General features: G+C 54.5%; 5 protein-coding genes and 1 non-coding gene across 20 annotated transcripts in view; 4 read left to right on the top strand and 2 right to left on the bottom strand.

Annotated features, from left to right (window-relative positions):
• Window positions 1-3,027, top strand: part of CPEB1 (cytoplasmic polyadenylation element binding protein 1) — a 36,251-nt gene extending 33,224 nt beyond the window's left edge. For all 12 annotated transcript variants that reach the window (XM_067003638.1, XM_067003637.1, XM_067003642.1 and 9 more), the window contains 3 exons: window positions 828-922; window positions 1,130-1,210; window positions 1,766-3,027. In XM_067003638.1, coding sequence (XP_066859739.1) covers window positions 828-922; window positions 1,130-1,210; window positions 1,766-1,876 — 287 coding nt within the window. In that variant the 3' untranslated portion in view covers window positions 1,877-3,027. The remainder of the gene's footprint in view (window positions 1-827; window positions 923-1,129; window positions 1,211-1,765) is intronic.
• A 401-nt stretch (window positions 3,028-3,428) lies between these two features.
• On the top strand, window positions 3,429-6,210 carry RPS17 (ribosomal protein S17). Its single transcript, XM_067003722.1, has 5 exons — window positions 3,429-3,579; window positions 3,780-3,931; window positions 4,253-4,358; window positions 5,921-5,986; window positions 6,085-6,210. Exons 1-5 carry the CDS (start codon window positions 3,577-3,579, stop codon window positions 6,163-6,165), a joined length of 408 nt encoding a protein of 135 aa, XP_066859823.1. The 5' UTR covers window positions 3,429-3,576; the 3' UTR covers window positions 6,166-6,210.
• LOC125185091 (small nucleolar RNA SNORA71) lies at window positions 4,928-5,060 on the top strand. Its single transcript, XR_007170039.1, has one exon. It is a non-coding gene; the product is annotated as a small nucleolar RNA SNORA71 (small nucleolar RNA).
• A 687-nt stretch (window positions 6,211-6,897) lies between the features above and the next one.
• TERB2 (telomere repeat binding bouquet formation protein 2) lies at window positions 6,898-14,548 on the bottom strand. Of its 2 annotated transcripts, none has more exons than XM_013198915.3 (7): window positions 11,986-14,548; window positions 10,849-10,930; window positions 9,299-9,444; window positions 8,973-9,034; window positions 8,408-8,520; window positions 8,222-8,313; window positions 6,898-7,712 (listed from the first exon to the last, which is right to left on the bottom strand). In XM_013198915.3, the coding sequence occupies exons 1-7, from the start codon at window positions 12,047-12,049 to the stop codon at window positions 7,567-7,569; spliced, it is 705 nt and encodes a 234-aa protein (XP_013054369.2). In that variant the 5' UTR covers window positions 12,050-14,548; the 3' UTR covers window positions 6,898-7,566. The 2 variants fall into 2 exon arrangements, with proteins under 2 accessions (XP_013054369.2, XP_047937495.1); XM_048081538.2 differs by having other exon boundaries at window positions 8,408-8,517.
• Window positions 14,549-14,697: 149 nt separating this feature from the next.
• On the bottom strand, window positions 14,698-18,114 carry B2M (beta-2-microglobulin). Its single transcript, XM_048081539.2, has 4 exons — window positions 17,955-18,114; window positions 17,567-17,845; window positions 16,753-16,794; window positions 14,698-15,410 (listed from the first exon to the last, which is right to left on the bottom strand). Exons 1-3 carry the CDS (start codon window positions 18,028-18,030, stop codon window positions 16,781-16,783), a joined length of 369 nt encoding a protein of 122 aa, XP_047937496.1. The 5' UTR covers window positions 18,031-18,114; the 3' UTR covers window positions 14,698-15,410; window positions 16,753-16,780.
• A 251-nt stretch (window positions 18,115-18,365) lies between these two features.
• PATL2 (PAT1 homolog 2) lies at window positions 18,366-24,605 on the top strand. Of its 3 annotated transcripts, none has more exons than XM_067003721.1 (19): window positions 18,366-18,475; window positions 18,979-19,081; window positions 19,275-19,567; window positions 19,777-19,845; window positions 19,932-19,997; window positions 20,084-20,251; window positions 20,432-20,515; window positions 20,911-21,065; window positions 21,377-21,460; window positions 21,543-21,681; window positions 21,858-21,978; window positions 22,057-22,154; window positions 22,462-22,506; window positions 22,635-22,768; window positions 23,002-23,161; window positions 23,500-23,640; window positions 23,722-23,819; window positions 23,898-24,047; window positions 24,288-24,605. In XM_067003721.1, exons 1-19 carry the CDS (start codon window positions 18,452-18,454, stop codon window positions 24,325-24,327), a joined length of 2,172 nt encoding a protein of 723 aa, XP_066859822.1. In that variant the 5' UTR covers window positions 18,366-18,451; the 3' UTR covers window positions 24,328-24,605. The 3 variants fall into 3 exon arrangements, with proteins under 3 accessions (XP_066859822.1, XP_047937493.1, XP_047937494.1); XM_048081536.2 differs by having other exon boundaries at window positions 20,429-20,515; XM_048081537.2 differs by lacking the exon at window positions 18,366-18,475 and adding an exon at window positions 18,513-18,684 and having other exon boundaries at window positions 20,429-20,515.
• Window positions 24,606-27,393: the final 2,788 nt, after the last annotated feature.

Raw genomic sequence — 27,393 nt, 5'->3', positions numbered from 1 at the left:
GGTCCCTGTGTTTTGGAAGGGACCGTGAGTCTCTTGGTTGTCACTAGGCAGGAACAACTTCAGAGTTGGCTAATGCTGAGCTGCCTGCTGCTCATCACTGTCCATGGACAGCGTTCTGGCTTTTCTGTTGAAGGCTAGGTGCAGGCCTGGGTTTGGGATGTGCTCGTGGCACTGCTGAAGTGGCTTTTGGGGGCAGTCCCAAGAGATCCCAGTAAGAGGTTGAAGGGACCCTTGTAGAGAGGAAGGGTCCCCAGATCTGATCTCTGTGCCCCAGACCAGATCCAGGTCTCCCAGCCTCTGTCCTGTGACGCTGGGTGAGCACTGAGGGGACAACATAAATGTGTTCTGGGTGGCACTTTGCGCTGTGCCCATCCCTGCTGCTTTCAGCTTTAGCTGCCAGCACGCAGGAGCGTCGTGTAACAGCCAAAGCTCTTATTACTCTAAGAAAGGAAACTCGTAGGTGAGCACAGATAGGTTTTTCTGCAGCATAACGAAACTCGGCTGGAAATGAGTGGTGCAGGAGCACTGCTGACTGGCAGTGAAGATGCAAAAACGCAAGACTCTGCGATGAGTGGGAGGCTTAAAATAAAAGCTGCTGAGCTGTCTCGGCACCGGCTTATTTCAGGTGCAGGCGTGGAGCTTGCTGCTCCCGCTCCTCCTGTCCTGGCCCCAGAGCTCGTGCAGGCGTGGAAGATCCTTTCTGCTCTCAGCTGCCTGCTGTGCCTGCCTGGTGGAGGAGGCAGGCGGTGTGTGGGGCTCCTCATCTCCCCTGGCTCCTGCCTGGGGGCGTGGGCTTGGTGTAATGCTCGTGGTCTGGCTTCTTCCAGGGTCTGGCCGTGTCACCTTTAACAACCAGCGCAGTTACCTGAAGGCGGTGACCGCTGCCTTTGTGGAAATCAAAACTACCAAGTTTACTAAAAAGGTGAGGAGCTGGTGGGGAGAGGCTTTGGGGCAGCCCAGGGAGCTGGACGTGTGTGTGTGTGTGTGATGGGCGATGCTGCTGGGAGCACCCCAATCAGCACAGCCTGCCCCGTGTCCCTGTGAGGGGTGCTGGTGACCCGTGTGGCGTGGCCCTGCTGGGGCTGCCCGGAGCCACCGCTTTGTGCCAGCTGCCTGGTTTCTTGCGCAGGTTCAGATTGACCCATACCTGGAGGACTCCATGTGCCAAGTCTGCAGCGCTCAGCCTGGCCCTTTCTTCTGCAGAGACCAGGTAATGCTTTCCCTTGGCGCCATTCCTGCTCCTGGCAGCCCCATGCAGGGACTTCCTCAAGGAGGAGCGGGTTCCGCTCCTCGTGGCTGCGGTGTTTGTGGTTCCCTGTTGTCCGTGCTCCCCCACAGGGGAGGATGTGTTGAAGCAAGAGCTCTGGAGGAGGCAGTCCTCCTGCTGCTCGCCAGGGCAGAGGCAGCCTTCCACTGCTGTCCTGAGCCTGCTCAAAATGTAGAGGACGCCATCTGACCTCTGCTCACTGCTGAAGGAGCTGGGCCAGAGTCCAGCAGCTCCCTGTTGGAGTCTCAATGGCAGATGGAGCAGCAGCAGCATGCTCTGCTCCACCTCACCAAGAGGAGATGGGAGTGGGAGAGCAGCGAGTGCTGGCGGAGCCCTCCGACAGCATTGCTGGAATTCCCTCCCTCTGCTCAGGCAGCCCTCGGAGCTGCTGCGTTGGTGTGGGCTGTGAAACCAGGGAGGGGGCTGCCAGCCCGCAGGCTGCTGTGCGCTGTGTCCGCCCGTCCTGACCGGTGGCGTTGCCCTCTGCTCTCCCCGCAGATCTGCTTCAAGTACTTCTGTCGCTCCTGCTGGCACTGGCAGCACTCCATGGAGGTCCTGCGTCACCACCGCCCGCTGATGCGCAACCAGAAGAACAGAGACTCCAGCTAAAGCGGCCACCGGGGCTCGGGGGCCGCCGCGGGCGCAGGAGAAAGTCCTTTTGTTAACCTGCCAAGTGGAGAGCGCACGAGCGTGCCTGCTGGTGCCAGACCCAGGCTGGGAACGCGCTTCCTGAGGACTAATGGGGAAATCTTACATTCACGTTTGCACTTGCTGGTCTTTTTGTTTCTGCACTAATGCACAGTGAATTTTGTCGGGTTTTGTTTGGGGTTTTTGAGGGGGGGAGCACCCCTCAAGCGATTCTGCAGTTCCCAGACTTTGGTTCCTAGTTTGCTGACGAGAAGCAAAAAGGGCCGCGTGTTGAGAAGGTGTTTATGCAGATGCCTTCACCTAGGTTTTTTATTTATTAAAGGCGCTTTTTTACATTCCTTGCAATACTGATGGTAATAATGCAGGTCTCATTGGCTCCATTTTTTTGCAGTTGCCATACAGTGCCTTTCCATTCATTTAACCCCCATCTGAACGGCATAAACTGAATGTTCAGCTGGTGTTTTTTACTGTAACAACAAGGAGACTTTGCTCTTCATTTAAACCAAATCATATTTCATATTTTACGCTCGAGGGTTTTTACCAGTTCCTTTTTACACTCTTAAACAGTTTTTAAGTCGTTTGAAACGAGAGATTTTTCTTTCCTGGCAGCTTTTAACATTATTGCAATTTGTGTCTGGGGGCTGCTGGTGGAAAGTTGTAAATCGAGGTGTTTGCAACAGAACAGGACAGGATTTTTGGATTTGAAACTGGACCGGATAAATGATCTCTGAGCTGCTGTATATAGTTTTAAATAGTTTGTTGCACTTTTTTAAGTTGCACTTAAGGGGGGTTGATAGAGGTTTTTAATCACAAAGTCACAGGACTTACTTTTCTTTTGTAACTAGCTAAAAAAGGGCTGCGTTTCGGTGGACAGATGAAGGTTCATAGGAGCCCTTTCTCTTAGAGGGGACAAGTACTTTTCCTTTTGTTTAAGAAATGTATGAAGTAACGGTGCAGTCGATTGAAATGCTGCTGGGATTTGAGAACTTTATAGTTATTTTTTTTTACTTTCCCCTCTATCGGAAGCTGTGTGCCAAAGAACCAGTGTCATAATTTCTCCCTCTTTCCTGCTGAGCTGATGTTGCATTGTTGCATATCCCAGCTGCTCTTTGTGGGTTTTCGTGAAGCTGTGTGTGAAGTCTCTACCTCATTGTAGTATATGCAGGCAAGACTGCACTCTCCTACAGATGCGTGGAGTAAGCTGTGGTGTAGTTTTTGGCACATAATAAACACGTTGCAGCAAAAAAAAATAATCTTGTGTGCTCCCTCTTTGCTGCCCATGTGCGCTTTGGGGATGGGTGTCCTGCCCGCTGAGGGGGGGGGGGGGACACAGAGCAGGGCTGTGAACAGAGGGGCTCCTGGGGGCAAGGAGGTGGTGTGGGGGCGAAGCGTGGGGCTGGGGCGGTGACCGAGGGCGGCTCCCTGGTGGGCGAGGTGAGAGGGGGCCGGGGGAGGCTGCAGGGCGGGGAGGCGCCGGGGCGGGACCCCGAGGGCGGGCGGGGGGACCCGGGGGCGCGCCGGGGGCGGGGCCACAGCACCAAGCCCCGTCCCCGAGCTCCCCCGGGCCGCCAGGGGGCGCTGTGGGCGCCGCCCGCTCCCGGCGTCCCCTCGCGCCTCCCGCCCGCCCCTGCGCTCTCTCTCTCTGCGCGGCCGCCGCCGACATGGTGAGTGCCGCCGCCATCCGCCCCCATCGGCCGCCATCCGCCGCCATCCGCGGCCCCGCCGCCTGCGGCCGGCCCCGGGGAGCGGGGGGGAGCGGGGCGGGGGCCGCGGGGCGCGGCGGGGCCCCCGGGGGCGGCGGGCGGGGGGCGGCGGCGGGCGGAGCGGGGCCGGCGGCGGCAGCGAGCGGTGCCTGCCCCCGCAGGGACGCGTGCGGACGAAGACGGTGAAGAAGGCGGCGCGGGTGATCATCGAGAAGTACTACACGCGGCTGGGCAACGACTTCCACACCAACAAGCGGGTGTGCGAGGAGATCGCCATCATCCCCAGCAAGAAGCTGCGCAACAAGATCGCGGGGTGAGGCTTCCCAAGCGCTTCCCCCTTTTCCTGCGCGTTTTCCCTATTTTTCCTACACGTTTTCCCCTTTTTCCTATATGCTTTCCTTTTTTTCCTACACATTTCCCCTTTTTCTACGTGTTTCCCTTTCTCCTACGTTTTCCCTTTTCCTGCATGTTTTCCCCTTTTTTCCCTGTAAATTTCTCCTTTTTCCTACCCGCTTTCCCGTTATTCCTGCACGTTTTCCCTTTTTTCCCACGCGCCCGGTGCTCTCGGAGGTGCCGAGGACCCCGAGCTGGGGCGGTGTCGCCCCCCGGCCCCTGGCAGCCCCGTGTCCCGCAGGTATGTCACCCACCTGATGAAGCGGATCCAGAGGGGACCCGTCAGAGGCATCTCCATCAAACTCCAGGAGGAGGAGAGGGAGAGGAGGGACAACTACGTCCCAGAGGTGAGCTCGCGGCCGCGCTCAAGTGCCCGGTTCGGCGGCTGTCTTCACACACGGACACCGTAGGGCCTGCCCATCCTGCTTTGGGGTGTCTTCTGTCACAGGGGTGCTAAAGAGCACCCAGGCGCAATGTTTTCCCATTACTGGCTCCAGACATCTTTAAACATCGCTGAGGAGGAACTGAGGAGGGCTTGGGTCAAAGGAGGAGGGCTGAAGCAGATTCTGGCCTCCTCCCTGAGGGCTTTTCCTCAAAAACTCCGTGGCATGGGATGGGAAGAGCAGCTGACTTCTTGCGTTTCAGCTCTGCTGCCGGTCAGATGATGATACCCATCCTCCATTTTCCTCGCTTTAAATGAAAGAAATAACCAGATACACAGAAAAATATTTCAGAGCGGCTTAAAGCCAGCTGTGCAGTAGATGTCGCTAAAGAGAGGCGATCGGTAAAATCCCAGTGAGCTGACCCGGTTGGTGGAGGGGCAGCAGGACCCCGACCTCCGGCCAGGCGGCGCGTTGCCTACACGTAGCTCTGGTGGTCCTCGCGCGGAAGTGCCCTCCCCGGTCCCTCTTCCTGAACCTGCATTCGAAAGTGATCAAGGTCTGGTGCGTGGCCTGGTCATTGATAGTGCAGGGAGAGGAATTCTGAAAGCGTTTCCCGTGTTTGGTGGGTTTGCTCCTGTCCCTCCCAAACCCTGTAGCATTCAGACAAGCTGTTCCTCGCTGCTCTTCCGCATCTCCTTAATCAATTGCTTGTAATGCTGTTACCTTCTGTGTTGTACAAGAAGTGGTCGGTCTGACCATTATCTCTGCTCTTCAGCTCTCCAAAATTTTTGGTGCTGGGGTTTGGCACAGGGTTTGGTTATGTGGAAGATTGATTTTATTGATGTTCAGAGTCTGGGTCGGGGAAGAACAGGTAGTTTTGTAGCCCAAGGTGGGATGACGAGCCTGGTGCCACAGCTTGGTGTGACTCCTCGCTCCTGGCATCCAGAAATGACTCAGGAAATACCAGCGGCTCTATGTGCTCTCACGTCCCCCAAATTTCAGGTGTGACCACAGCTGTGCTGACCTGAAGAGCTGTCTCCTGCAGTACGCTGCAGGTAGCAGAGGTCTGGAGGAAACAGCTGGGGTGTTTTACACCAGCTGCCTTTCAAAGGCCGGGTGTGGTAATGCTGGTGAAAGAAGTCACCCTGAAGCTCACAGCTCTTCCTGAGCATTGAAGGAGCGTTGGTGCTGTAGCTGTGTTAGCTGAACGTGGGTTATTCGTTGTTTCTTAGGAAGATGCTGGTGATACCTAGCCTTCTGTGGAAGGGAGCACGCAGAGACCAAGGGTTAGGGTCTGGAGAGGGGAATTGAGATGGTTCCGCAGTGTTTTGGTCGGGGTACTCCTGGCTCATCCTGGTGAGGGCACTGGAGCTGCTCACCATGCTGGTCAGCAGGGCTCACGACGAGGAGGATGCTGCTGGGCCGTGCTGGGTGGGGGCTTCGCAGTGGTAGCGCGGACTTGGCCCCTGGGGCTTCCTGCTGGACTGTGCGGCACCGCCCAACCACTGTCTCGCCTCTGTCCCCAGGTCTCTGCCCTCGATCAGGAGATCATCGAAGTGGACCCAGACACCAAGGAAATGCTGAAGCTTCTGGTGAGTAGCTTGAGCCGTACTCGCTGGGAGGGATTTGCCTCCTCCCTCAGCAGGGTTAGGGCAGGCAGTGCGGTGACTGACCCCAGTCTCTTTTCCAGGACTTCGGCAGCCTGTCCAACCTGCAGGTCACACAGCCCACGGTGGGGATGAACTTCAAAACACCCCGAGGAGCTCTCTGAGGCGGTCGCTCTTATGTCACTTTTCCAATAAACGTGGGAAACCAACTCGGACTGCTTGGTCTTTCGAAGCCTGTGTGCGCAGGGGTGAGGAGGGGAGGGTAGTTTTTCTTGGGGTGCCGTATCTGAGGCATCACTGTGTGAAGAGGACTTGACACCTTCACATTTGTGAGTGCCTTTTGGGGGTCTTTTCTTGGGGCATGAGGTGCAAAGCTGTTACTTTACAGGTTTTCCTGCAGGCATGCATGCTTGCTGCTCTCAGGATGGCGGTGCGCAGCCAGGAGAGGGCGAGCGTGGTGTGTCCTCTCCATCAGCGCCTCCCAGCTTTGTGCTGTGCTGCTTGTGAGTGGGTAGCTCTCAGGGTCGTGCTGTGCCAGAATAAAAGTTGCCTTTTATAACCGCGTTTGTGACTTTTAGTGCTTAAATGAAAGAGGGAGAAATCTGATTTTATTTCTATGAGGGGAACAAACTGGGCTGAGCAGAGCACTGTGTCTGGGGGTGGAAGCTCCCCCGTGGAGACAGGCCCCAAAGCCCCCAGCAAGACACCCCATCCACTAGCGATGTCCCCAGGGGGCATCAGGTGTGGGAGAGCTGTGACCTTCACCCCCAAGACTTCTCCCATCCTGTATGCACAGGCAGAGGACCTACAAGTCCCTGCCGTGGCTGTTGGCATCATCCAGCACCACAGCCTGTGGTCACGGTGCCCTGGGCACCCCTGGTGAGGCGAGGGGTCTTGGCACAACCACCTGCAGTGCTCAGTGCACCTGTGACTGGTGTGGGTTTTACTGAGGGGAGGTTTAGGGCCTGCGCTCAAAACCCATACAAGCCCACGAGTGCTGTGGGGCACTGGGTCCTACAGGCAGGGCTGTGATGAGAAGCCACTTCCTTCTCTGCTCTGCGTGTTCTTCCAAGGCTGCTGTTTGCAGCCATGGGTCGACTGACTTAAGTACTCCATACAAATAAAAAGGCAAAGGGTTTGGTCTTTTGGAGATGCGTCTATATTTGTGTGTTCTGTGGAATTTGTTTTAAATAGTTAGGAATAAAATGTTTACAACAAATGTAGCCGGGTATTTGAATGTACACTGAACATGCTGAGCTGTAGTCAGGATGAACCAAACAGGGCTAATTTATAAAGTCCCCCAAACACCATGGAGATTTAACCACAGAATTCTCAGCTCAATACCACCAATCTCTTCACTATTTAACTAAAACACGGTGAGAACACAGACTGACTGACAGTAAAAATAACCATAAGTCTGCATCAGAAAATCTAACTGCGGGATGTTGCTAACCAGAATTGAATTGCCGTACATGGCTGACAGCATTTTGGCAGCACTCAGTTAAGCTGAGTTACAGCTGTTACTTACAGCTACTTACAGCTACTTACAGCTGTTAACCTGTTACTTACAATTTTCTTTTCATTTTTGTTTTCACATCAGAGTAAACTTTGATTTCATTTTGAATCCAGTACGCTGTGTAACCCGAGGTGCCAGGAATGAAATCACGTAGCTCTCCGACGTACTTCTTCATGTCACGAGCAGAGGTGTAGCCTAGGAATGGAAAGTGCTGGTCTCACCGCGGGAGCCCTGAGCTACCTAATTTCTCATTTCTCAGCTGAAATGAGAACTATGGAAAATGAGAAGTGCTGAGGGGAAGGGACCAATTCCAGCTGTGCCCTCGGAATTACAGCAAAGGCTGATCGCGCTCTCAAGTTTCTAATGACTGGAAATTGGTGTCAGATAACGTCTAGGGAAACAGAGCTCTGATCTACCACCCAGGAATTTCAACCTTCTTACCCTACACAACTGCTGCACCACTTCAGATATTTGCACATGCCATGCAAATTAGGACAATGAGCAATAAGCAGTTTCCATCAGAAACAAGCAGTGTCTACAAAAAAACTACAATCTTTCAGGTTAAACCTGTAGCCATTTTTGAGTCCAGCAAGAGTAAAAGGGAAAAGAGCAATCCCAAGGGGTGAGTATGACTTCATCAGCACCCACAGCTGTTTTCGGGCAAATTTTCCACTTATTACAAGCCTACCTATGCTACACATTACCTGTCACCATGTTATTCATTGGGTATTCCTTAAGTGCATGGTATGAAAATTCCCCCTGGGTCGATGCTCTTGAGCCTGGGTTTTCTTCACTGCTGTATTGGGGGAGAAAGATGTTATTTCCTTCATGTTGGATGTCTTCTGAAAGGCAAGGGCATATCCAAATCCTACCATCGAGGCCTGAAATACCTTTCAGAGAGGTTCAGTACATCCTCCATCACATCTTGCTTGCAGTCTTTTCTCACCATCTCTGCTTCGTCCGGCAGATCTTCATTAGGTTGAAGACCTTCATTAGGTCTCTGCTAGTGTCAGCACAGAGTTAGTTTAAAATTGCGCCGAGTCCATTTGACTTGAGGCAGTTTTAGAAATCCTGATTTCCAGCATATTTTATAATAAAGTTTTAAAGATGATGATGAATTTTGATTCAAAAGTACTGAGAAATCCTTTCAAGAAGACAGCACACAGTAGGAATTGTCATGGGGAAAGAAAATGCTGCACCAAAAGGGCTGGACTCAGACCTCAGCAACAGGCAGTCCCCAGAAGAATGTGCAGACTGTGCGCCTGCATGGGCAAGAGAGAAAATCCCTCCTGCATGTCCTAATATTCTGTCCCTGGGTTGTCACACTGAGAGGGACACATGCAGCAAAAGTGCAAGAACATTTCATCCCATATTTGGGTTGAGGGTCTGGGATGAAAACCAGTTGCTACAACTGATTTTTACATCACCTCCTGCAGTATGTATTTCTCATCTTACCTGTTCTGCAAGGGAATCATCCATCTGCTCCCAAATAAAGCCACCAGTTTTTCTTCTGATTTCTGCCATGAACAAAAGTAAATGACTGTAAAAGCATGAAATAAGAAGACTGCCCAGTGGTGCAGGAGCTCACCGAGTGGCGTTGCTCCCTAACACAGTATAATAGATGGAGCATTAACTCCTCAGCCTCAGGGAGGAAGAATTGTTCCCAGCAGAAGGAAATCCCCCACCCTCAGGGCAGAGGGGACCAAGGATTGATGCCGGTTGGCACCCCTGTGTGTACTGGGGAATAGAGAGCGCAGCACCCACCTGGTGTTCTCCCTCACCTTCTTGCAGGCAGGCAGGAGGCAGAACAAAGTGGCCCAGAACCACTGACTCCTTCATTTCTGCACTGGTGTTTGCCCATGCAGAGAGGTAGCAGGAATGGAAAACTGTAGCTCTGCCGTCCAAGTACTCCAGGCTCTCGTGTATTCTGAAAAAGAATGGTTCCTAAAGGTAAGCCTGAAATAAAAGCAGAACAGAAACAGCTTTGGCTTCGATCAATCTGGAGATACAGGGCTAGGGGGCAGCTTTGGGTAAAACAAGTGTAAAAGGATGTGTGTTGTCATTAAAACTGACCTGCTTGGATCTTTTTGCCCTTTTGCAGGGTGAAAAAGTACCCTAGGAAAGACTGTTATTTTCTAACTCTGAGACTCTACCAGCAATGTCCTGTTCCAGCAGGATGGGCCAGGGAATGCTGTGGCTGAAGGAAGGGCTTTGTTTAAGGATCTGCTGGATTCCACTCCCAAAGCTGGCCTCGGTGTCTGAAAGCTTACAAAATCTAAGCCAATTCTAAGCAATAATGTGTTAAAACAACCTGCTTATTTCAGCCACTAGGAAAGCCTGGTGCAGAGGATCAGGAGAAACCATTCTCTCTCACATAAATATATTTGCGTGATAAGTTACACAGCTATTCACTAGGTGGAGGAAGACCCTGAATAGTCTTCTCTTACTTCTGTAGTTCTCCTGTAAAAACATTGTCAAGCTCTCTTACTTTTTATATGAAGCAGAAGGAAAATATCAATTCAACCCTTTTCCTGCTGGATTATTCTTGTCTCCAGTTTTGCTTTCACAATGTTCCGCCCTGGCTTTTTTTGCCTGTGGTTACTTCCTTGTTTACCCTGTGGCCTTGGGAATAGTGTCAGCTCTGTTTTAGACCCTGAGCTTTTTTAGCATGTCAGGTCAAAGGTAGCAAGAACAAAGCAGCACCATTACTTTGATTTACACAACTGAAGGCATCTTTTATCACTTGTTTCTGTGCAGAGGTCTTGTACCAGCGCTAAGCGTAGGTGGGTTTTATTTTTGCTAGTACTGCTTGGAGTGTGAATGCAGTTTTATCAGCTCCTACCTTGCTCCGCTTCCCACACAAAAAGCTATGCCAGTATCAGCGCCGTCCTTTTCTCACAACACCGTCCCCAGTGCTGGCTTGAAGCCAGCCTCAAGCATGGAAAGCTGCATTATTTTCACAGCCATTTTATGTTTTGTCTGGGATAGCTCTGGATACACTTTATTGTGGGTACAGGTTTTCACATGCATGAGCTCTGTATCAGACCAGACTAAGCAGTAAAACCCCAGCAGACCGCAGCAGTAACTGTACAAAGCACTTCCAAAACACCACCCTGACCTGCAGAGGATGTTTACACCCATTAAATACTGGGCTAACACAACTGTTAGCTGTGCTTTTACTTTTGCTGTCTCTACATGGCCGCACGGCTGAGCCCCTCCAGCACACCACGCATGCAATGGAAGGGGCTAACAGTGACCACAGACACTTCCCAAGCATGTGCCGGGCAGCGAGGAGGTGGCAGTGGCGGGGACAGCTGGGGAGAGGGACAACCTGCGGGTGTCGGGGTGGGCGGCATCGCTGCTGAAGAGGTAGTCGGCATCCTGCCAGCGGGTGAGCAGCCCTCCGCCAGCCACTGCAGGAGGAAGAACCAGGGTGAGGATGACGGGAGGCAACCCAGTGTGTGTCCACACACTCCAAGACATCCTCAGACCCCGATTTGTCCCCACATTCCATTATGTCCCCAATGTGTCCCTGCACACCCCAACATGTTCCTAGACACCAACGAATTTCCACACACCCCCATTTCCATGCACCCCCACTGTGCCCCCCCAAACACACTCCATGTCGCCACATACCCTCAACATGTCCCCACATATCCCAGTGTGTTCACCCACATCCCAGTGTGCCCCCCAACACGTCCCCCCCACACAATACCCCCAACACACCAATGGATCCCCACATCTCAATGTGCCACCCCCCTCATGTGTCCCCTGCACCCCAAGACAGCCCCACACACCCCAACATGACCCCAGACCCTCAGTGTGTCCCCACACACCCTAAACACGTCCCCATATGCCCCAATGTGTCTCCACACCCCCAATGTGTTCCCCCACACACACCTCAGTGTGCCCCCCAGTGTGTCCCCATAGACCAGTGTGCCCCCACACACCCCAAGACAACCCCACAGCCCCCCAATGTGTCCCCCCCACACACCTGTGGGTCTCCACATACTCCATGGCTCGACACGCCATTGCATCCCCACACCCCAATGTGTCTCCATACCACCATGTCCCCACATACCCCAATGTGCCCCCCCACTAATGTGCCCCCCACCTCGATGTCCCTACACATGCCACGAGAGCCCTCCCCACCCCATTTTGTCCCCAAACACCCCAACACATTCCCACACATCCCAATGTTTCCCCAAGCCCCACTCATTCCAATGTGTCCCCACACCCCAGTGTGTCCCCCCACCACCCCAATGTGTCCCCACACACACCAGTGGGGCACTACATACCCCTTGTCCCCACACCCTGACACATCGCCACACCCCAAACATGTCCCCACACACCCCAGTGCGCCTGGGGTATCCCAGGCCAGGCCCCATTATGGGCCCCACAGCCATGGGTCTCCCCGTGACCCATCCTGGGCTCCTCAAAGGGGGTCCCTGCCCCACTGAGGGCTCACCCCACAGCTGCTGAGGGCCGGGCTGGACGCTGCGGGAGAACCAGGCACGGCGGCCCCGGAACATCGCAGGGGAAGCCCTGAGGGGTGGCAGGCGCTGAGGTGAGGCGGGAACCTGAGGGGCAATGGTGGCGGCGGGAAGCGCTGAGGGGCAGCCGGGCGGGGAGGCGGGAAGGGACCTGCTGAGGGCTCTGAGCGCCTCTGGAGCCCCAAAATAGCTCAGGATGGTTTCAGCTAGACACACAGATGGGCCAAGTGGGACTTTTTAACCAGCTGAGGTAGGTTTACGTACAAGGCTTGACCACCATGTCCTCCAGAAATGCTCCATGACTTAGCCTGGCTGGTGACACCTCTGGAAACCTGAACAGAGTTGAATATGCCCCAAACAGGCAAGTGATATGTCAGCAGTACTGAAAAGTGAAGCAGAAAGCCCTGGTCTTTGATTCATACTCATTTTTCATCAGGTTTTTACACAATCTGAAGTTGTAAAGATAAGCATTTGGAGGTGCACCAGCATCTGGAGATTTCTGCTTGTTTCCACTTTTCCAGGAGGACATCTATATTCAGTTGTCTTGAAAGATTTTCCCCTCCTCCTGTACCTGAGCCCTTCGTTTTTTTTTCTCCCTGTCATGCAGGAACTGGGGAAGTGTCAGAGACTCTAAGGGGACGTGATGTTGAAGAAGTAACCCGTTCTAAAAACACATCCTTGGTTGATCTGGGAAACAGCTTGCTTTCAGCAAAACTGCTCGTAATTCATAAAGCACAAATGAGGCTTGTTTCATGCTTCATACTTGCCAAGATATCCCTCAACAACTCCATCCCCTAGGAACTCGCACTGAAAAAACTGCAGCAGTAGTGCAAGTACATCCCAGATACCTCTGGACTACCCCCCCCCCCCCCCCAGCTGGACCCCCCTCAAACAGAGAACATTTTTCTAGAAATGATCCCAAAATTCAGGTGTTAGCCAAAATTCGCCAGCCTTTGGGACTGCCATGCATCATACTCCCCAGAAAGGGGATTTTTGAGTACGCTGACAAAATAATTCCTAAGTAATACCACAAAAAGCCCACAGATGCAATCAGGGCAACAACTTCCCTAGTGCAGCATGATGTTGTTGGATGTTTCCTTCAGCAATGTGGTCTTTTTGCACCACCTGTGCCGTAGCATTTTCAGCTTGTGCAGAGCTCACGTCTTAATTAGGAGGAGGTTTTCCTATTGGTGCAATACACCCGGCATCACTGGATGCATTTGCAGCCAGTAAAGGGGAAGCCAGGGTGGTGGCAGGTACCTGGTGGCTCTCCATTAATCAGAGGAGGCCAGGACACGGTCTGTGGCTCAAGCCACCTTGGGTTCTTGCAGCAGGCTGTGCTGCTCCAGAAGGGTCTCTGGAGGGAAACTCCCAACCTTGTCTTCCTTCCCAAACCATCTTCTACCACTGGTGCGGATGGCTGATATTCAGAGCATGGCTGACTTTGCAAGCTGAGCTCTGCAGTGGCTTGGGTGAGCTCTGCTGTCCCAGGCTGGGCAATGTGTGTTTTGCATGGCCACCCAGGCGTGACATCCTGGTTTGAATGCTCCTGAGGGTTCCCCTTGCTCCTGCAGAGGACAGCGCCTCAGACCGACACCCCTCCCCCCCCCCCCAAGGTCCTGAACCCATCTTTGTACTCACACAGGATTTTTCTGGATAGGGAACATGTAACCCACCACCAACACCCCAGTGGAGACCCCAAGGTCTTCATCTGCCTCCTCCACCTGAGACTGTTGGGTTGAACAAAGGGTCCGGAAGAAGATGGACAGCAACCCCTGGGTAAGACCAGTGCCCCACCAGCACACCTTTCCTGCTGGATAGAAATTCCCAGAGCAGCTAGCATTTCCTGACTGATTCTAATCCGAGGCTAGGAGAGTGTGCCCCTTGTAGTAAACAATTTGAGTAAAACATAGTTTCAAGCAAAGCAGAAAGCCAGAGGTTTGCATATGGCAGGTTCTCTTCTCCGTGTTCATCATGGAAAGTGCAAATGTAACAGAAAAGGCTGTGAAGTAAACTGAGATTGGGTAAACCTTGAGTATGTGATGCCTTGGCATATGCAAGCCTCAGTGAATCTTTACCCATGAGAGCAAGTGCAATAAACCACACACACCAGGTAGCCAGGAATCTTTGTTCAGGTATGAGCTCTGTGCTAACCAGATCCCCCTTGATCTAGCAGGACCAAGGAATCACAACAGCTGCTTCATAAAATTAAAGCAGGCTGCCCAGCTGTGCAGCACAGCTCCTGCAGTATCACCATTTTTGGGTAATGCCATCAAATTCTTGTTGAGCTTGAGGTGTGACAGAACAGCCCCCACAAGGCCATGTGCTGTAGCTAGCCCGTTGCAGAATTAAAAAAAAAAAAAAAGAAAAAAAAGAGGAAATGAAACTAGCTGATACATCCTGCTTCCCCTCAGTCCATCTTTGACACCACATGCCGTGAAAAGCCTTAGCCAGATGTCCTGTTTTTGTTTGTTTTTTCCCCTTTGAGGGACTAAGTGTCTCCCCCCCGAAAGGAAAGTGTGCTTGCACCTTCTCAGTGGGGGAAAAAAAGTGCAGCCAAGTGCAGCTCCACCATACTCTGGATCAGCCCATGACCCAGCAGCCAGCAGAGTCCAAAAAATTGGTTCAGGCTGGTACAGGACTCTGGAGAAATACTTTAAAGACAAATACACTTCAGAAAGACAGACTCCTTTTAAGTTTTCTGATTGTATTTAGATAAAAATTACGTACACTTCAGACCACTAAAGAGCTACAATTTTCTAATGGGTAATGCAGACACTTATACCTATGTGCTCAGAAAAGCCTAGTTAGCATACTAGTTTGGGGTGAAGGATATTTTAATGATAAGCTGTAATAATAGTTCTTTAATAATGATTCTACAAAACCAACCAATTGTCGCTACAGCCAGACATGTTTATGGAGAGCAGATGTTAGAGGTTGTTTTTTTTAATTATATTACTGGGGGGGGTAGTTATGCACACGTTTTGAAGGTGTGAATTTGCATTACAAATCTCCTGGTACATAGCCAAATTTTCAGAATTCCCCCCTCCTTCCCCCCAGATCAGCTCACTTTGCATCTCCATTCTAACCACCAGGTCAGGGTGGTTCAACAGCACAGCATGACTGCGCTTGCAGAACATCTGCCACATGCCTCAGTGTTCAAGCCCTCCCTCCCTCCCTCCGCCCACTTTTCCTCTCAATTCCTCAGCATTTTAATTTCATAGTGAAAAAGGCCAGGAACATAATACAGCGAGTTCAGACAACCACTGTTAACTGTAGGTGACCCCTAGCATTGTAAAGAGAAGGAATTTCATGATGAAGACAATTGCTCTTTTCCATCATATGCAGAAAGGACAGAAGCTCAAATTCATTTTGACTTGCAGGGCAAAAATCTTCAGACCTGCATGGGAGAGAGAAGACTAGCATCAGTCACTCTGCATAGCTTCAATCGTAATTTTTTAGGAAGAGCTTTCCACAGGGGAATTCTAACTGCAGAGTCCCAGCTACAGGCACACAGACCCACCGTTGAACACTGCAGAAACCACTTTCAATCCCTTCTGCCCTGGGGGTTCAGACTTCAACAAGCTTAGATGATCAGTGCTCTGCACCCTAAACACTGTCTGCACAGACATTCTTGCTTTATCCTGCTCTCGCCTCCTCTAACCCAGCTCTGCAAATCCTTACCCCCAGACTCCAACAAAGTCAGGACTGTCGCTGCCCTACAGTCCAGCCCAACCAAGCTTGGCATCCCTCACCATCAGCAACCTTCATGCAGACATCCCACTAAAACCACTGGGGCACGGCATACCCCAGGCCCAGCTCTAGGGCTGGGTCTCCATCCCCAGGAAAGTGGCAGAGGTACCATATCATTTGTCTGAGCTCTGTAACCCAGAATTGTCTGTACTGCATCGAATCACAGGCCCATTTACCTCAGCAACGTGTCCCAGGCAGCAGCTACAAGAAAGTATCTAACCGCTTGTGGCATCCCTTCTAAATATTCTTCCAATCCAACCATTTTCCACTCTGGGTGAATTTCCTGAGCCTTTCCCCATCCCTCAGTACCACACACATTTCTGCTGCTAATTAAGAGTATATCCTGTTCCTCATCCCAGAAAGCTGGTGACCTCACCTCCAGTTTTCTGTCCCTGAAGACCAACACCCCTCCCAGCCTTTGTTGGAGACCTTTAGGGAAAACAGCACTAGACAGTGGCAAGGAAAGGACTCTGATCTTTCTACATCTTACGAAGCGATGCCCAAGGGTTTTTCCAAAGTCCATGTGACTCATGACTCAGTCTCAGTCTTTGTTAACATTTTCTGAACCAACGGGAGGGACGGGGGTAATTCCTGTAAGGCCTGGCAAAGGCTTGTCCTGCACATCGTCAATAATTATCCAGCCTCAACCGGAGTACTCAACAGAGGAGTTTCAGTTTCAGCTGGCACCGCAGCTCTTACAGCCACACATCCTCAATTTTCTCTATCAAGAGCTAAGCTAGCTGTTTACACCGATCTGTGCCTCGCACATCACAAGTTACCAAAATAACACCCTATGCCCAGCGCAGGATTAACCATATTTAGTAAGTAGTAAGAGCTTCAGAATAGCTCTGTCCCCATTCAGTGGCAACACGAGGGGTTTTTGTGGTCACTCTTTTTGTTCCTCAACTCTGCAAGCTACATACTTCCCTCCACAGAGAGCAGTCCACGTTCCCTTTACCACCGGCACACAAAATACGAGTGTAACTCACCGTGATTATCACATGTGATAAGCACATCTTAGTAGTCTGGATCTACAAGAAAGAAATATAGAGCATTAGGCTTCAGAGCAAACAGCAGTCCCTCCCTGCAGTCACTGTAGAGCCCACCCTTGTGGGGAACAGCCTCACAGAGCTACCCTTGCTTGGCTTTGTGCTTCCTGCCACCAACCACAGACCAGGTCACCAAAAATCACTCCCCACTGTTGCATTCTTCTTTATGTTCACCCCAGGCATCACGCTTTACTCTTAGAAGGCTTCACCCAACAACCAAGGGCTGGAAAGATCTTGGTTTGCCTCAGGAGATGCCCAGCAGCCCTCAGACCAGAACTTCATGCTCACGTGCTGCCATCAGCATTAAGAGGAGCACCAGAAGTCTTGGCTTGGAAGACAAGAATTTCAGTAAGCGTGATCTAAACAGTGTCATTCTTTACCACTAGATTAAAGCCAAAAATCATTGCATCACCCATCTTTTTTAGATAAATCCACCCAGAGAATTCCATTAACAGTTGTCAGGCACAGCACAGGCAGGCCAGGAAGCCAGGGACCAACTACCTAGAGAACCTTTGGCAATACCAAAGCAAACCTTTCCTATCTGCTGCGAACTAACTCTCGCATGGGTTTGGAACAGTCTTTTCAGGCCTTGGCTGAAACCAAGTTAATTTTGCTGGTGCTCACATATGTCTAGAACAAGCCCTTCAAAACGCACCCCGTTACAGCACCCTGTTTCTAGAGAGGCTGAGATAGAAATCAGTGAAGCTTGGCTTCTGGACAAGAACAACAGTGACAAGCAGAGAGGAAACCATACCCCATCTGAAGGACTGGGGCTCCGTGAAGGCCTCGTGGTCCACCCTGCAGGTGTAGACGTCGCTCTTGGTGGGCGTGAAGGTGGCGTACACCAGGCGGTGGAAGGTCCAGTCGTCGTTGAAGGACATGTCGGAATACTTGACGTTCTTCATGGGCTCCCCATTCTTCAGCAAGGTGATGTCGATCTTGGGGGGGTGGAAGCCCTCCACGTAGCAGTTGAGGACGTTCTCGGAGCCCGCGGTGACAGGGTGCCGGGAGTACACCTGCACCTTGGGTGCCGCTGCGGGGGGCAAGGCAGCGCTGAGCGCCGGGGCCACCGGGGACGGCGAAGTCCCGGGGGCGGCCCCGTCACCGCCGCTACCGCGCCCCTCGCGGCGCCGGGCACTCACCCTTGGCCTGCCCCAGGCCGAGCAGCGCCACCAGCGCCACCAGCGCCACGATCGCCGCCTTGGCCGCCAGCTCCATGTCTCCGCCACCCGACCCGCGCCTCTCCGTTCTCCTCGATGAATGGCTCCGCCCGCGCGCCCGCTCCTATTTATCACCGCCGCGGCGCGCGGCCAATGGCGAGGCGGCTTCTCCGCCGCGTCACTGGTATCCATGCAGACGGGCAGCACTGAGGTTGGAGAAACCAGCCGGCGGCGCGGCGCGCGTGCGCAGTGCGTGCCTTTCGCTTTCGCTTTCGTTTCCACCGCCCTAACGGGAGCCCCGCAACCGCAGCCCCGCCCCGCCCCGCCCTCGGACCCCCGCGGGGCACGAGGGGGGGCGTGGCCTGTCCGAGGGGGCGGGGCGGGGCGGCCGCGCATGCGCGGTGCCGGCGGCCGGTAAAAGGCGGCGGCGGGGGCAGCGCGGCCCCGTAGAGGGAGGCGGGGGCGGGCGGTGCCGCGGCATGGCGGAGGGCGGCGAGCCGGTTGTGAGTGCCCGCCCTGCCCTGCCCTGCCCTGTCCCGCTCCGCCCCGGCACGGCTCTGCTCGGGGCAGCCTTCCCTCCGCTGTCCCTCTCGCTGCCGCGGCGGGGTGTTCACTCTGAAGCCTAATGGTGGCGCGTGGGGACCGCTAGGGTTCTTCACGGCACTCTTTGCTGGCAGCTGCGGTGCTGGTGCTCTCGTGTCAGGGTGTTTCTGTGGGTGTTTGTGCTGTGCTGAGCTCAGCGGGTCCTCGCTGGGTTAGGCTTGGTCCCTGGGAGCCACAAGTGGCAGGGCTGGGGAGCAGGTGGGCCCTGGCACCGGGCTGACCCGTGCTGGTGCCTGGGGGTTGCTCCTGCTCTTCTCTTCCAGCTGTGGGGCAGCCATGAGCTGTGGGACTAGCAGCAAGGAAGGGCTGGGTTTCCCCCCGTTATGGGGGCTGGTTAGGGTTTCTTCTTCCCCAGCTGTCTCCTTTGGTGGTGTCCATGCTGCTTTTGCCTTCTCACCCCCAGATCCTTGAGGACTACCTGCTAGTGGAAGATGTGCCTCTGCTGCAGGAGATGGCCGAGGAGGATGAGGAGCTTGACCTGTACAATGAGATGACATTTGGGTTGGGTAAGGTTAAGGGGAGCCCCAGACTTGGGCTGACCAGCCAGCACCTGGTGGGATGAGGATAGAGGTTGGGGGTGAGGAAGGTGTTCCCCAGGTGGGGTGTGTCCTTATGCCTAACAAAGAGTTCAGTAGGGAGCCTGGTGGCATTTTCCTGGGCACTTATTTACCCCCAACACGCTCTGCTTTCCCCTGCAAGACCGTGACTCCACTGAGGAGGATGCTGCGAAAACCCAAGTGCCTTTGGAGAGGAGCCCTGAGCTTGTGGAGACCAAGGAGGAGCCCCAAGCAGATGAGGGGCAGCCACCATCAGAGGAGCAGGGAGAGCCCCAGAGTGAAGGTGGGATGGAGCCAGAGGCTGAGCAGGTGGGCTCCGAGGAGGAAGAAGAAGAGGAAGAAGAGTTGGGGGCTGAGGAACAGCATGAGGATGAGCCCAACGACTTGGGAGACCCAGCGGTGATGAGAGCTGTGCAGAGCAAGCCCACACTGGAGGTGATGCCTGAGTGGGGTGGGAGGGGGACCCAGGTGCTGAGCCCCCAGTGTCCAAGCAAAGATACTGATATGGACCTGCCGCTTGTCCTTCCATCCACACACTGTGGGTTGTGCCCTACAGAGGGCAAGGAGTGGTTCTGGGAGGGACAAGGGCAGGCCCATGGTGCTGTGGCCAAGTGTGTGCCATTAACTGTCCTTTTTGCTCCCAGAGCCAGGACTCAGCAGTGCTGGACAGCAGGATTGGCTCTGTCTGGGCAGAATTCGGCAAAGAGGACATGGTAAAAATGTCCCCTCCTCATTGGTAACAGGGTCTGAGTGTTCCCTGCCCCTCTTCTCCCCATGCTGACCTCTCTCTGTCTTCCAGCTGGCCATGGAGCCCATGGTGTGGGGCTCCTGCCCCAGTAGCATCACAGCCCACCACATGCTGGAGGTGGGTCCTAGGGGTATCCCCACCTGTCCCCTGTTGTGGCATGTGGACAGGGCTGCATTCCCATCTCTTGCTGCTTCTTCCCACAGGACAAAGCCATCCTGCAGGTCCTGGAGACGCCCCCTCCTGCCGCCAACGTGGCCCTCGACTTCCTCGGCTCCCCTGTGCAGAGGGGGTATGCGGGCTCTCCCCGGCTCAAGCGCCCCGACTTCAGAGGGATGTCCCCCAAGTCTTTCCCCCAGCGCTTCCTCCGGCAGGTACGGGCTCTCAGGGTGTCTTGCTCACCCCTTCCTCTGCCCTCTCTGCTCCAGAAGCTGTCCCCAGCTCTGCGATGCCTCTGTCCCCTATGAAACCCACCATCAGGCTGGGATTCGTGGCTGTGACCACATTACCAGTGCCCAGCTGGTCCCAGTAATGTCTACTTGTCCCTGCAGCAGCCGCCTTTGATGCCGCGCTCCACGTGCTCCCCTCGGCCCTTCCCACCAGCCCGCAGAGCTTCTTCTCTCTTTGCTTCCAACCAGGTAATGCAGCAGGCCACCACTGTCCCCACAGATGGTACCATGTCCTGGAAGAGCCACCTCCAAGCACAGCTCAGCACCTCCCCAGGCAGCAGCTTTTCCATCTTGGTCTCATCCTGGGTGCCCTTCTCCATACATGATGGGGAGGGTGTAGCTATGGCTTCATGAACCTGTTTATTCTGATGTCCCTGCATTGGGTGTGACCTTGTGCTTGGTGGCATGTTGGAGCACTGCTGATGGATCTGGGGTGTGCTGGGCAGCAGCATGACGCCAGGGTACCCTTGCCTGGGATGGGAGCATGAAATGTGACATTGGCAGAATCAGGCCATCCCTCCAGGAGCCCTTGGAGGTGACAGCAGGGTGTCCTGCCACCTGACTGCTTCTTCCTTCCTTTCCAGTCCACGGGGTACGCACCTCCAACCCCTTTCAGGCCCCTGTCACCCAACATTGGCACCCCGCCGCGGCCCCTTGCCATGCACTTCGGCCCGATGTCTCCGTCTCTGGACCCCTCTCCCTTCTTCAGCCCCTCGGCCAGCAGCCAGTTCAACTTCAGGTAGAAGGGGCGGCGAGTCGGGTTTTGAAGCTGGGTGCAGGGGAGGGGTGCTGCAGCCCCCAGAGAAGCTGGTGGCTCCATGGGGATGGCTCAAGTGTGGGTGCTGAGCCCTGCTTGTGATGGCAAGGAGGTTTTTGGTCCGAGTGAGTTCAGGATGGACAGGAGTGCCATGAGCACATCACTGCCCACCATTGCAAACCAAAGGAGTTGGGGGCCCTTGTGGGACCATGCTGAGAACAGACCAGGGGATGTTCCAGGGGATGCGCTGGAGCCACCGCAGTGTCTTCAGCCTTCGCTGTCGCCCTTCCCAGCATGCCCAGCCACCTCACCCAGCTGCACCCCCAGCACCAGCGCATCCTGACCCAGCGGCAGCAGCAAGGCGGGACGGTGCAGAGGTATGGAGGGCCCGGGGGTCTTGGGAGTGCCCCGGGGGGGGCTCTGGGTGCTTACGGCAGGCTGTGGTCTCCCCCGTGACAGTGTCTCCCCTAAGAAGCTGTGGTCCCCTAAAGCTGACCCTTATGCTGGGCTGATGACCTGCAAGGAAAAGGATTGGGTCATCAAGGTGGAGATGATCCAGCTGCAGAGTGAGAACATGGATGATGACTACTACTACCAGGTGAGCCTCTACCATAGGTCCTGTGGGTCACGCAGCTCCTTGGGGCTGTGGCTTCCCACCCTGGGGAGCTGGAGGGAGCTGGGGCTTGGGGTGCTGAGCCCCATCCAGAAATGGGCTTGGCACAGGGGGCAAAAGGGCTTGGATGGTGCCAAGCTGCCCTCCTGGCTCCCACGCAGACCTACTACCATCGGCTGGAGCGCAAGCAGGCGGAAGAGGAGCTCCTGGGTGGGCGCAACAAGCAGGAGCCCCCGAAGCTGGTGACACCCTTCATCCAGAAAGTAGAGACCTACAACTCTGGTGAGGGGCTGTGGTGGTGGCCGGGGTGGGGTGTGGGACGTGGGGCACACTCTCACTGTGCCCCCCGCTCTCTTCCAGTGGTGCGCATTGCTGGCTCGCTGGGCCAGGTCGCTGTGTCCACCTGCTACAGCCCCCGCCGAGCCATTGATGCTGTGCACCATGCCCTGGTGGAGGAGGTAGGTGAGGGGACACTGGGCTCCAGGTCTTCCAGGTCTTGGAGCAATTTAGCAGGAGCAATAGGAGCTGCAGCGTGGGTGTTGCTTTGGCTCTGGGTATGGGATGGGGTGCACAGCTGGATTGGGTGACACATTGGTGGCATCAGCAGGGTGGGATGGGGCAGCCGGAGGTGGCCGTGGCTTCCGTGTGGGGTTGGTCTTTGTCCTGAAGTCACTTTGATCCCCAGGGAGCAGCTGGCCCAGTGCTCTGCTGGCGGCGGTGTCTGGTGCTGGCTGTAACTGTGCCTTCCTTTCTCCCCTCCTGAAGGCTGCGGGGAGCCACCGGCTTCGAGCGCTGCACAGGATTGAGAGGGTGAGTGGCCAGGGTCCTGATTTGGGGGCATGGTGCTGATGTAGCAGGGGCTTGGGTCTTGTCCAAGGAGCTCTGTGGGGAATGTCTGATGTTCCAAGCTGACACCTTATCCCATGTTATTCCTCCAGCTCTTCCTGCAGCTGCTGGAGGTGGAGGAGATGCAGCGGAAGGTGTCCCTGGCCCCAGAGGAGCAGGAGCAGAAGACCCAGGAAGCGGGGCGTATCTACCAGGCCCTGAAAATCAGAGCTTGCAGCAGTGAGGAGTGAGTTTGGGCTGTGGTGAGGTGGGGGTGGGCAGTGTGTCCTGGTCCTAGCTGAGTTCCAAGTCATAGGTGATGGGCTCTCGTCCTCCATACTCTGTAGTGACCCTACATACAAGTCTTGTCTTCCACTGGAGCTATGCAGGAGTGAGGGAGGTGATGCTGGTTCCTCACCCAGATGGGCAGAGGGGCTTCAGGTCCCTCAGAGTCTGTGCCAACAGAGCCTTTGTCCCCAGGGAGGCAGAGGATGAGTTCCTGCAGGTCCTGTGTGTGCGGAAAGGCAAGAAGCTCACAGCGCGGCTGCTGCCCCACCTGGCCTCAGAGCAAGCAGAGAAGATCCTGCTGACCATCACCCACCACCTGCCCTTCCTCATGAAGAAAGACGCATTGGATGAGGCGAGCACCTCCAGCTGGGGCAGGGGGTTACTGGGCTGCATCCTTTCCCTGTCACCCTGCCTGTGGGCATCCATCTTGATGGGTCCCAGCAAGGCTGGGTAGATGGTGGGGTCGACATGGGAAGAGGCTGCTGTGAAGGGCAGGTTCAGGGCTTTGCTTCTGCCCTTGTGGGGAGGAGGAAGAAAGGTCTTCAGGAGGAATTAAAGCAGTCCTGGTGGCTGTATACTCCTGGGATATGCAGCATCATCCTGAAACCCTGAAGGTGGGGTGGAGATGGGGCTGTGTCCATGGTGGGTTGAGCGGTCTCAGATCCCTGCTCTCCCCTCTGCCCTGCCCAGTCTCTTCCCCTGCTCTACAGCCCTTTGAATGAGGTGGTGGGCAGGATGACCTTCAGCAGGCTCATCGAGGTCCTGCAGGAGATTACCAGGCCCCTGCCTGAGTCCGACGAGTTTCCGCTCGCTATGGCCTTGAAGAACCAGGTATGTTGGGCATCCCCAGCATGCAGGGGGCATCATGGATGGACACACAGCCATGATGCTCCTCCTGGTGCTTCTCTGCAGTTTGGCATCACCTTGCTCTACTCCCTGCTGAGCCGTGGTGAGGGGCTGCTGTCTTCTGAGACACCACTGGAGCCACATGGCAGAGACTTTGAGACATGGTGAGGGGATGGGGCCATGTGAGTAGGGTTGGGATTGGCTGCCCAACAGGGCACTCACTGTCCCCTTGGTGTCTCCAGGACAGACACAGTGTTCTTGGTCGCTCGGGAGCTGTCACAAGTCCCCAAGGCCTCGTTGGTAGAGCCACTCTTCTTGCCCAGCAACCTCCTCTCACTCTTCTGCCGCTACCTGGACAAGCAGACTGTCCACCACCTGGAGGCCAAGATGGAGTGAGTACCACCTAGCACTGCCCCGTGCCCACCGTCCCTCTTGGATGGAGAGAGGGGACCTGGCGGGGGGACACCACGTCCCTGGGAGAGGAGCGATGGTTGGTGCTGGTGGCTCTCACTGCCCTGTTGGACATGAGTCTACAAAACTCTGTTGTGCTGAAGGACACAAGTCCATGTTGTCCAGTTTGCCCCTGCGATGGTGTGACAGCCTGATGCTTCAACCTTGCTCCTTCCTCACAGGTGCTCCCCGTTGCCATCGGAGGCTGCCATGCCATGCTAAGCCCTGAGAGTGGGGCAGGGCCTGATAAAAGGACTTTGAGTTTTGAAGCAACCAGAACTTGGGTGTGGGGCACTTTGGGTGAGCCATGGTGCACTGGCAGGGAACACGGGTAATTTATTTCGGCCTCACGCCCTGCAGCAGTGTGTGGCGGGTGCTGAGGCCGGTCTGCACAGGGGCACTGGGAGCACCTATGGGGGTGAATTTCTGTACAGCACTTGGAATAAAATAAAAAGGTGATTAACAAGCGCCTGTGGCTCCTGTGGGCAGCCACCGCTGTGCCTGAGTCCCCTGGCTCTAACAGAGGCATCACTGGAGCATGGGCCCTGAGACCCCCTGGTTGGGGATGGAGGGGAATCCAAGAGGGCAGAAAAGACAGCAAAGGGGGGGGAAGACCCAGAGGACCCAGGAAGAGGATATAGGGGGATGGAGGAGAAGGCAATGATGAAAATGGACCTGATGGGAAACAGGGGAGGGGGGGAAAAAAAGCCCATCAGCAGGGGAGAGGTTGTGGTCAGAGCTTGCATGGAGGCCAATGTCAGATGAGTGCGTATAAGGGGAAAGGAAAGGTCTATGCACACAGGAGGGGACATAGAGGGCATCTGGGTGTGCACAGAGGATGGGGGTCTGAATACGTGGCTAGGGACAAAGAACCTCTTTCTGCTGAGGTCTTAGTCTAAGACATCTAGAGACATGGTCATGACAGAACACCTTGAAGTTACCACGTCTTCCTTGAGATACCTTAATAGACCATGATTGCTTGTGTTAGGACTAAAAACCCCGTTAGGTTGGCCCGGTGTGAAACTGCAGCACTTGTAAGACAAACATTCTGTGGAAAGCCCTGTCGTGCTGTTGTGACACGAACAAGGTGGAACTCTGTCCTTGTGATAACGCATGTTGTTTGTTCAGCAGATATGGTGCCAGGCCGTAAGTCATCTGGTGTGGAAAAAATTACTGCCATCAGCACCGCACACGCTGGCCACTTGTGCTGTGCATAATTGCAGTAACCTATCAGGGGCTGCTGGGTGCTCCCTGGGACCAGGGCTGCCAATCGGTGCCCGCTCCAGGTCTGGGAGCGTGCAGGGGTATAAACGGAGCAAATTGCTCTGTGTCCCGTGAGGCAGGAACATCAACTGAGGTCAGCATTGCCTCTGCGGGGGCACCCACAAGATGTTGATGCCTACTGCACCGGCAGGATGCCGACCACAACCTGCCTAAGTATCTATGGACTATTGGGTCTCACGGTGTTGGACACCAATGACTGGGAAAAGCACCGTGCTCATCGGTACCCTTGTCATCACCCTGGGGCTGGTATGTATGTAAATAGCTCATAGGAAAGCTTGCTTGCTTTATATATATACACACACAGCTCTTGTCTGATCCTTGCTGAGCTGCACCTTCAGCTTCAGCCCCCAGAATCTAACTAGAACGCTGCTACAAGCTTATCCTCAGGTCCTCATCTAGGCATGAGAGGGTGCCTAGCCATAATGTTTGGTCTTAGTGTAGAAATTTTTGTGCTTCCTGCCTGGCTTCCAGCTGTGCAGTGGGATTTCTCCTAATCCTATGGGAGATTCCTTCTTCTTGTGCAAAGGAGACACCCATTTGCTCTTCTCATACAAACTGGGACACCCGAAGTGTTTTAGGACACCTATGTTTAAGCATCTGGATGGACGTCTATGGCACACAGAGGTCTAAACTTGACCCCCAAAGCTTCCTCTATATTCAAAAGAGGTTTTCACACCAGAAAGTCATCTTATCCTCTGGCTAATAGCAATAGTATATATTCCAAGCTCCAATCCTATGTAAATTAGAGTAGATTAATCTATTCCCTCAAGATGATCTCCTCTAGTGTCCACCCTGGATGGTGACCCTTATATTGAGCCCTGTAATGTACATCCTCAGAAATAAGGCAGTGTAAAATGAGAATGAAGCATTTAACCTCCAAATCTGTGGTCTGCTGAACAGCCACCAACTGATCTGTCACTTCAAGGGGGTGACACTTGGCAGGTTGTCTTCAGGGCATGGGAAAAAGGGTCAAGGGAAGTCAGATACTCAGAAGATAAAACTAGTAAGGTGAACCAGTGTGGAAAAGCATCAGCTTTAACGTTCTGGTAATGTCCCTGCATCATTTTTATGGCTTTGCAGAAAGAAAGGAGGATAGCAGAGAGGCCTTCAAGATAAGGATAAGCGGTGTTTTGTTTTTGTTTCACAGAGGAGCCTAGCACAGGCGCAGCCCTAGCACCAACATTCCTCTCCTCACAGCCAGTAGGGATGGAGGAGAAAAGGGACACAGGACACTTGCAGTCACATATGACACCAAATACTCAAATGCAAACGGTGCAGAAAACTGAAAGCCTTGAGCCTCTTGCCTGGCTCTGCTTTACCGATAGTCTGTTCCTCCTGATATTTCCCCGAAAGAGCTGCCAGCCCCATGGGCTGGTGGTGACACCGATCATCGTGAGTCACTGTGAGCAGCTGGACAAAGGGAGGTTGCTGTCTTAGGTACAGAGGAGCTATGCTGGTGTGTCTTGGAGACGAGCACCCACCTCCGAGGTGGGAAGCAGCGTGGGGGGGGGGGGGTGCCCTGTGATGGGGCAGAGGACGGATCCCCAGAACACCCACCGAGGGCTGGGCTGGGAGCAAGGGGGTTCCATCGGTGGTGAGGAGCTGTTGGCTGAGGTGAGACATGGCCGGGTGGTCACGGTGTGACACGATGGCAGCCACCCTGGCTGTGGTGCTGAGGGCAGCACAGCCATGTTGGTCACGGCATTGAGGGGGTGGCGGCCAGCTCGGCTGCGGTGCTTAAGAGACTACGGTCGGGTACTGGGGTGGTGGTTGTGTTGGCAGGAGCGGTGTGGGGACCGTTTCGGCTGGGACCCGCAGCAGCGGGGTCCCCACGCCGAGGCCTGGCGGCCGTGTACGCTCCCCTCAGCGCAGGGGCCGGGACCCCCGGTGTGGGCGGGACCACCCGGGCCGTCCCTCAGCGCGGCTTCCCGCCCCTCCCTCAGCTCGGGGCTCGTCCACTGCTGGGGGGGGGCTTCTCCCCCCCCTTCCCCGGTGCAATGGTAC

The sequence above is a fragment of the Anser cygnoides genome, chromosome 11 (assembly GCF_040182565.1).
Source record: "Anser cygnoides isolate HZ-2024a breed goose chromosome 11, Taihu_goose_T2T_genome, whole genome shotgun sequence".
Classification (NCBI taxonomy): domain Eukaryota; kingdom Metazoa; phylum Chordata; class Aves; order Anseriformes; family Anatidae; genus Anser; species Anser cygnoides.
Note: the sequence above shows the minus strand (reverse complement) of the source record. Positions and strands in the feature narration are given on the sequence as shown.

Coding starts and splice junctions, on each gene's coding strand:
- B2M (XM_048081539.2), bottom strand. CDS start 18,030: ATGGAGCTGGCGGCCAAGGCGGCGATCGTGGCGCTGGTGGCGCTGGTG. Junction 17,846..17,954: donor CGGCCTGGGGCAGGCCAAGG/GTGAGTGCCCGG, acceptor TGCCCCCCGCAG/CGGCACCCAAGGTGCAGGTG.
- PATL2 (XM_048081536.2), top strand. CDS start 18,452: ATGGCGGAGGGCGGCGAGCCGGTT. Junction 19,846..19,931: donor AATTCGGCAAAGAGGACATG/GTAAAAATGTCC, acceptor TCTGTCTTCCAG/CTGGCCATGGAGCCCATGGT. Junction 22,507..22,634: donor CGCTGCACAGGATTGAGAGG/GTGAGTGGCCAG, acceptor TTATTCCTCCAG/CTCTTCCTGCAGCTGCTGGA.
- TERB2 (XM_013198915.3), bottom strand. CDS start 12,049: ATGTTCCGGGGCCGCCGTGCCTGGTTCTCCCGCAGCGTCCAGCCCGGC. Junction 10,931..11,985: donor CGGCCCTCAGCAGCTGTGGG/GTGAGCCCTCAG, acceptor TTCCTCCTGCAG/TGGCTGGCGGAGGGCTGCTC. Junction 9,035..9,298: donor TCCTGCCTGCCTGCAAGAAG/GTGAGGGAGAAC, acceptor TGTTCATGGCAG/AAATCAGAAGAAAAACTGGT.
- RPS17 (XM_067003722.1), top strand. Junction 4,359..5,920: donor GGGACAACTACGTCCCAGAG/GTGAGCTCGCGG, acceptor CTCTGTCCCCAG/GTCTCTGCCCTCGATCAGGA. Junction 5,987..6,084: donor AGGAAATGCTGAAGCTTCTG/GTGAGTAGCTTG, acceptor TCTCTTTTCCAG/GACTTCGGCAGCCTGTCCAA.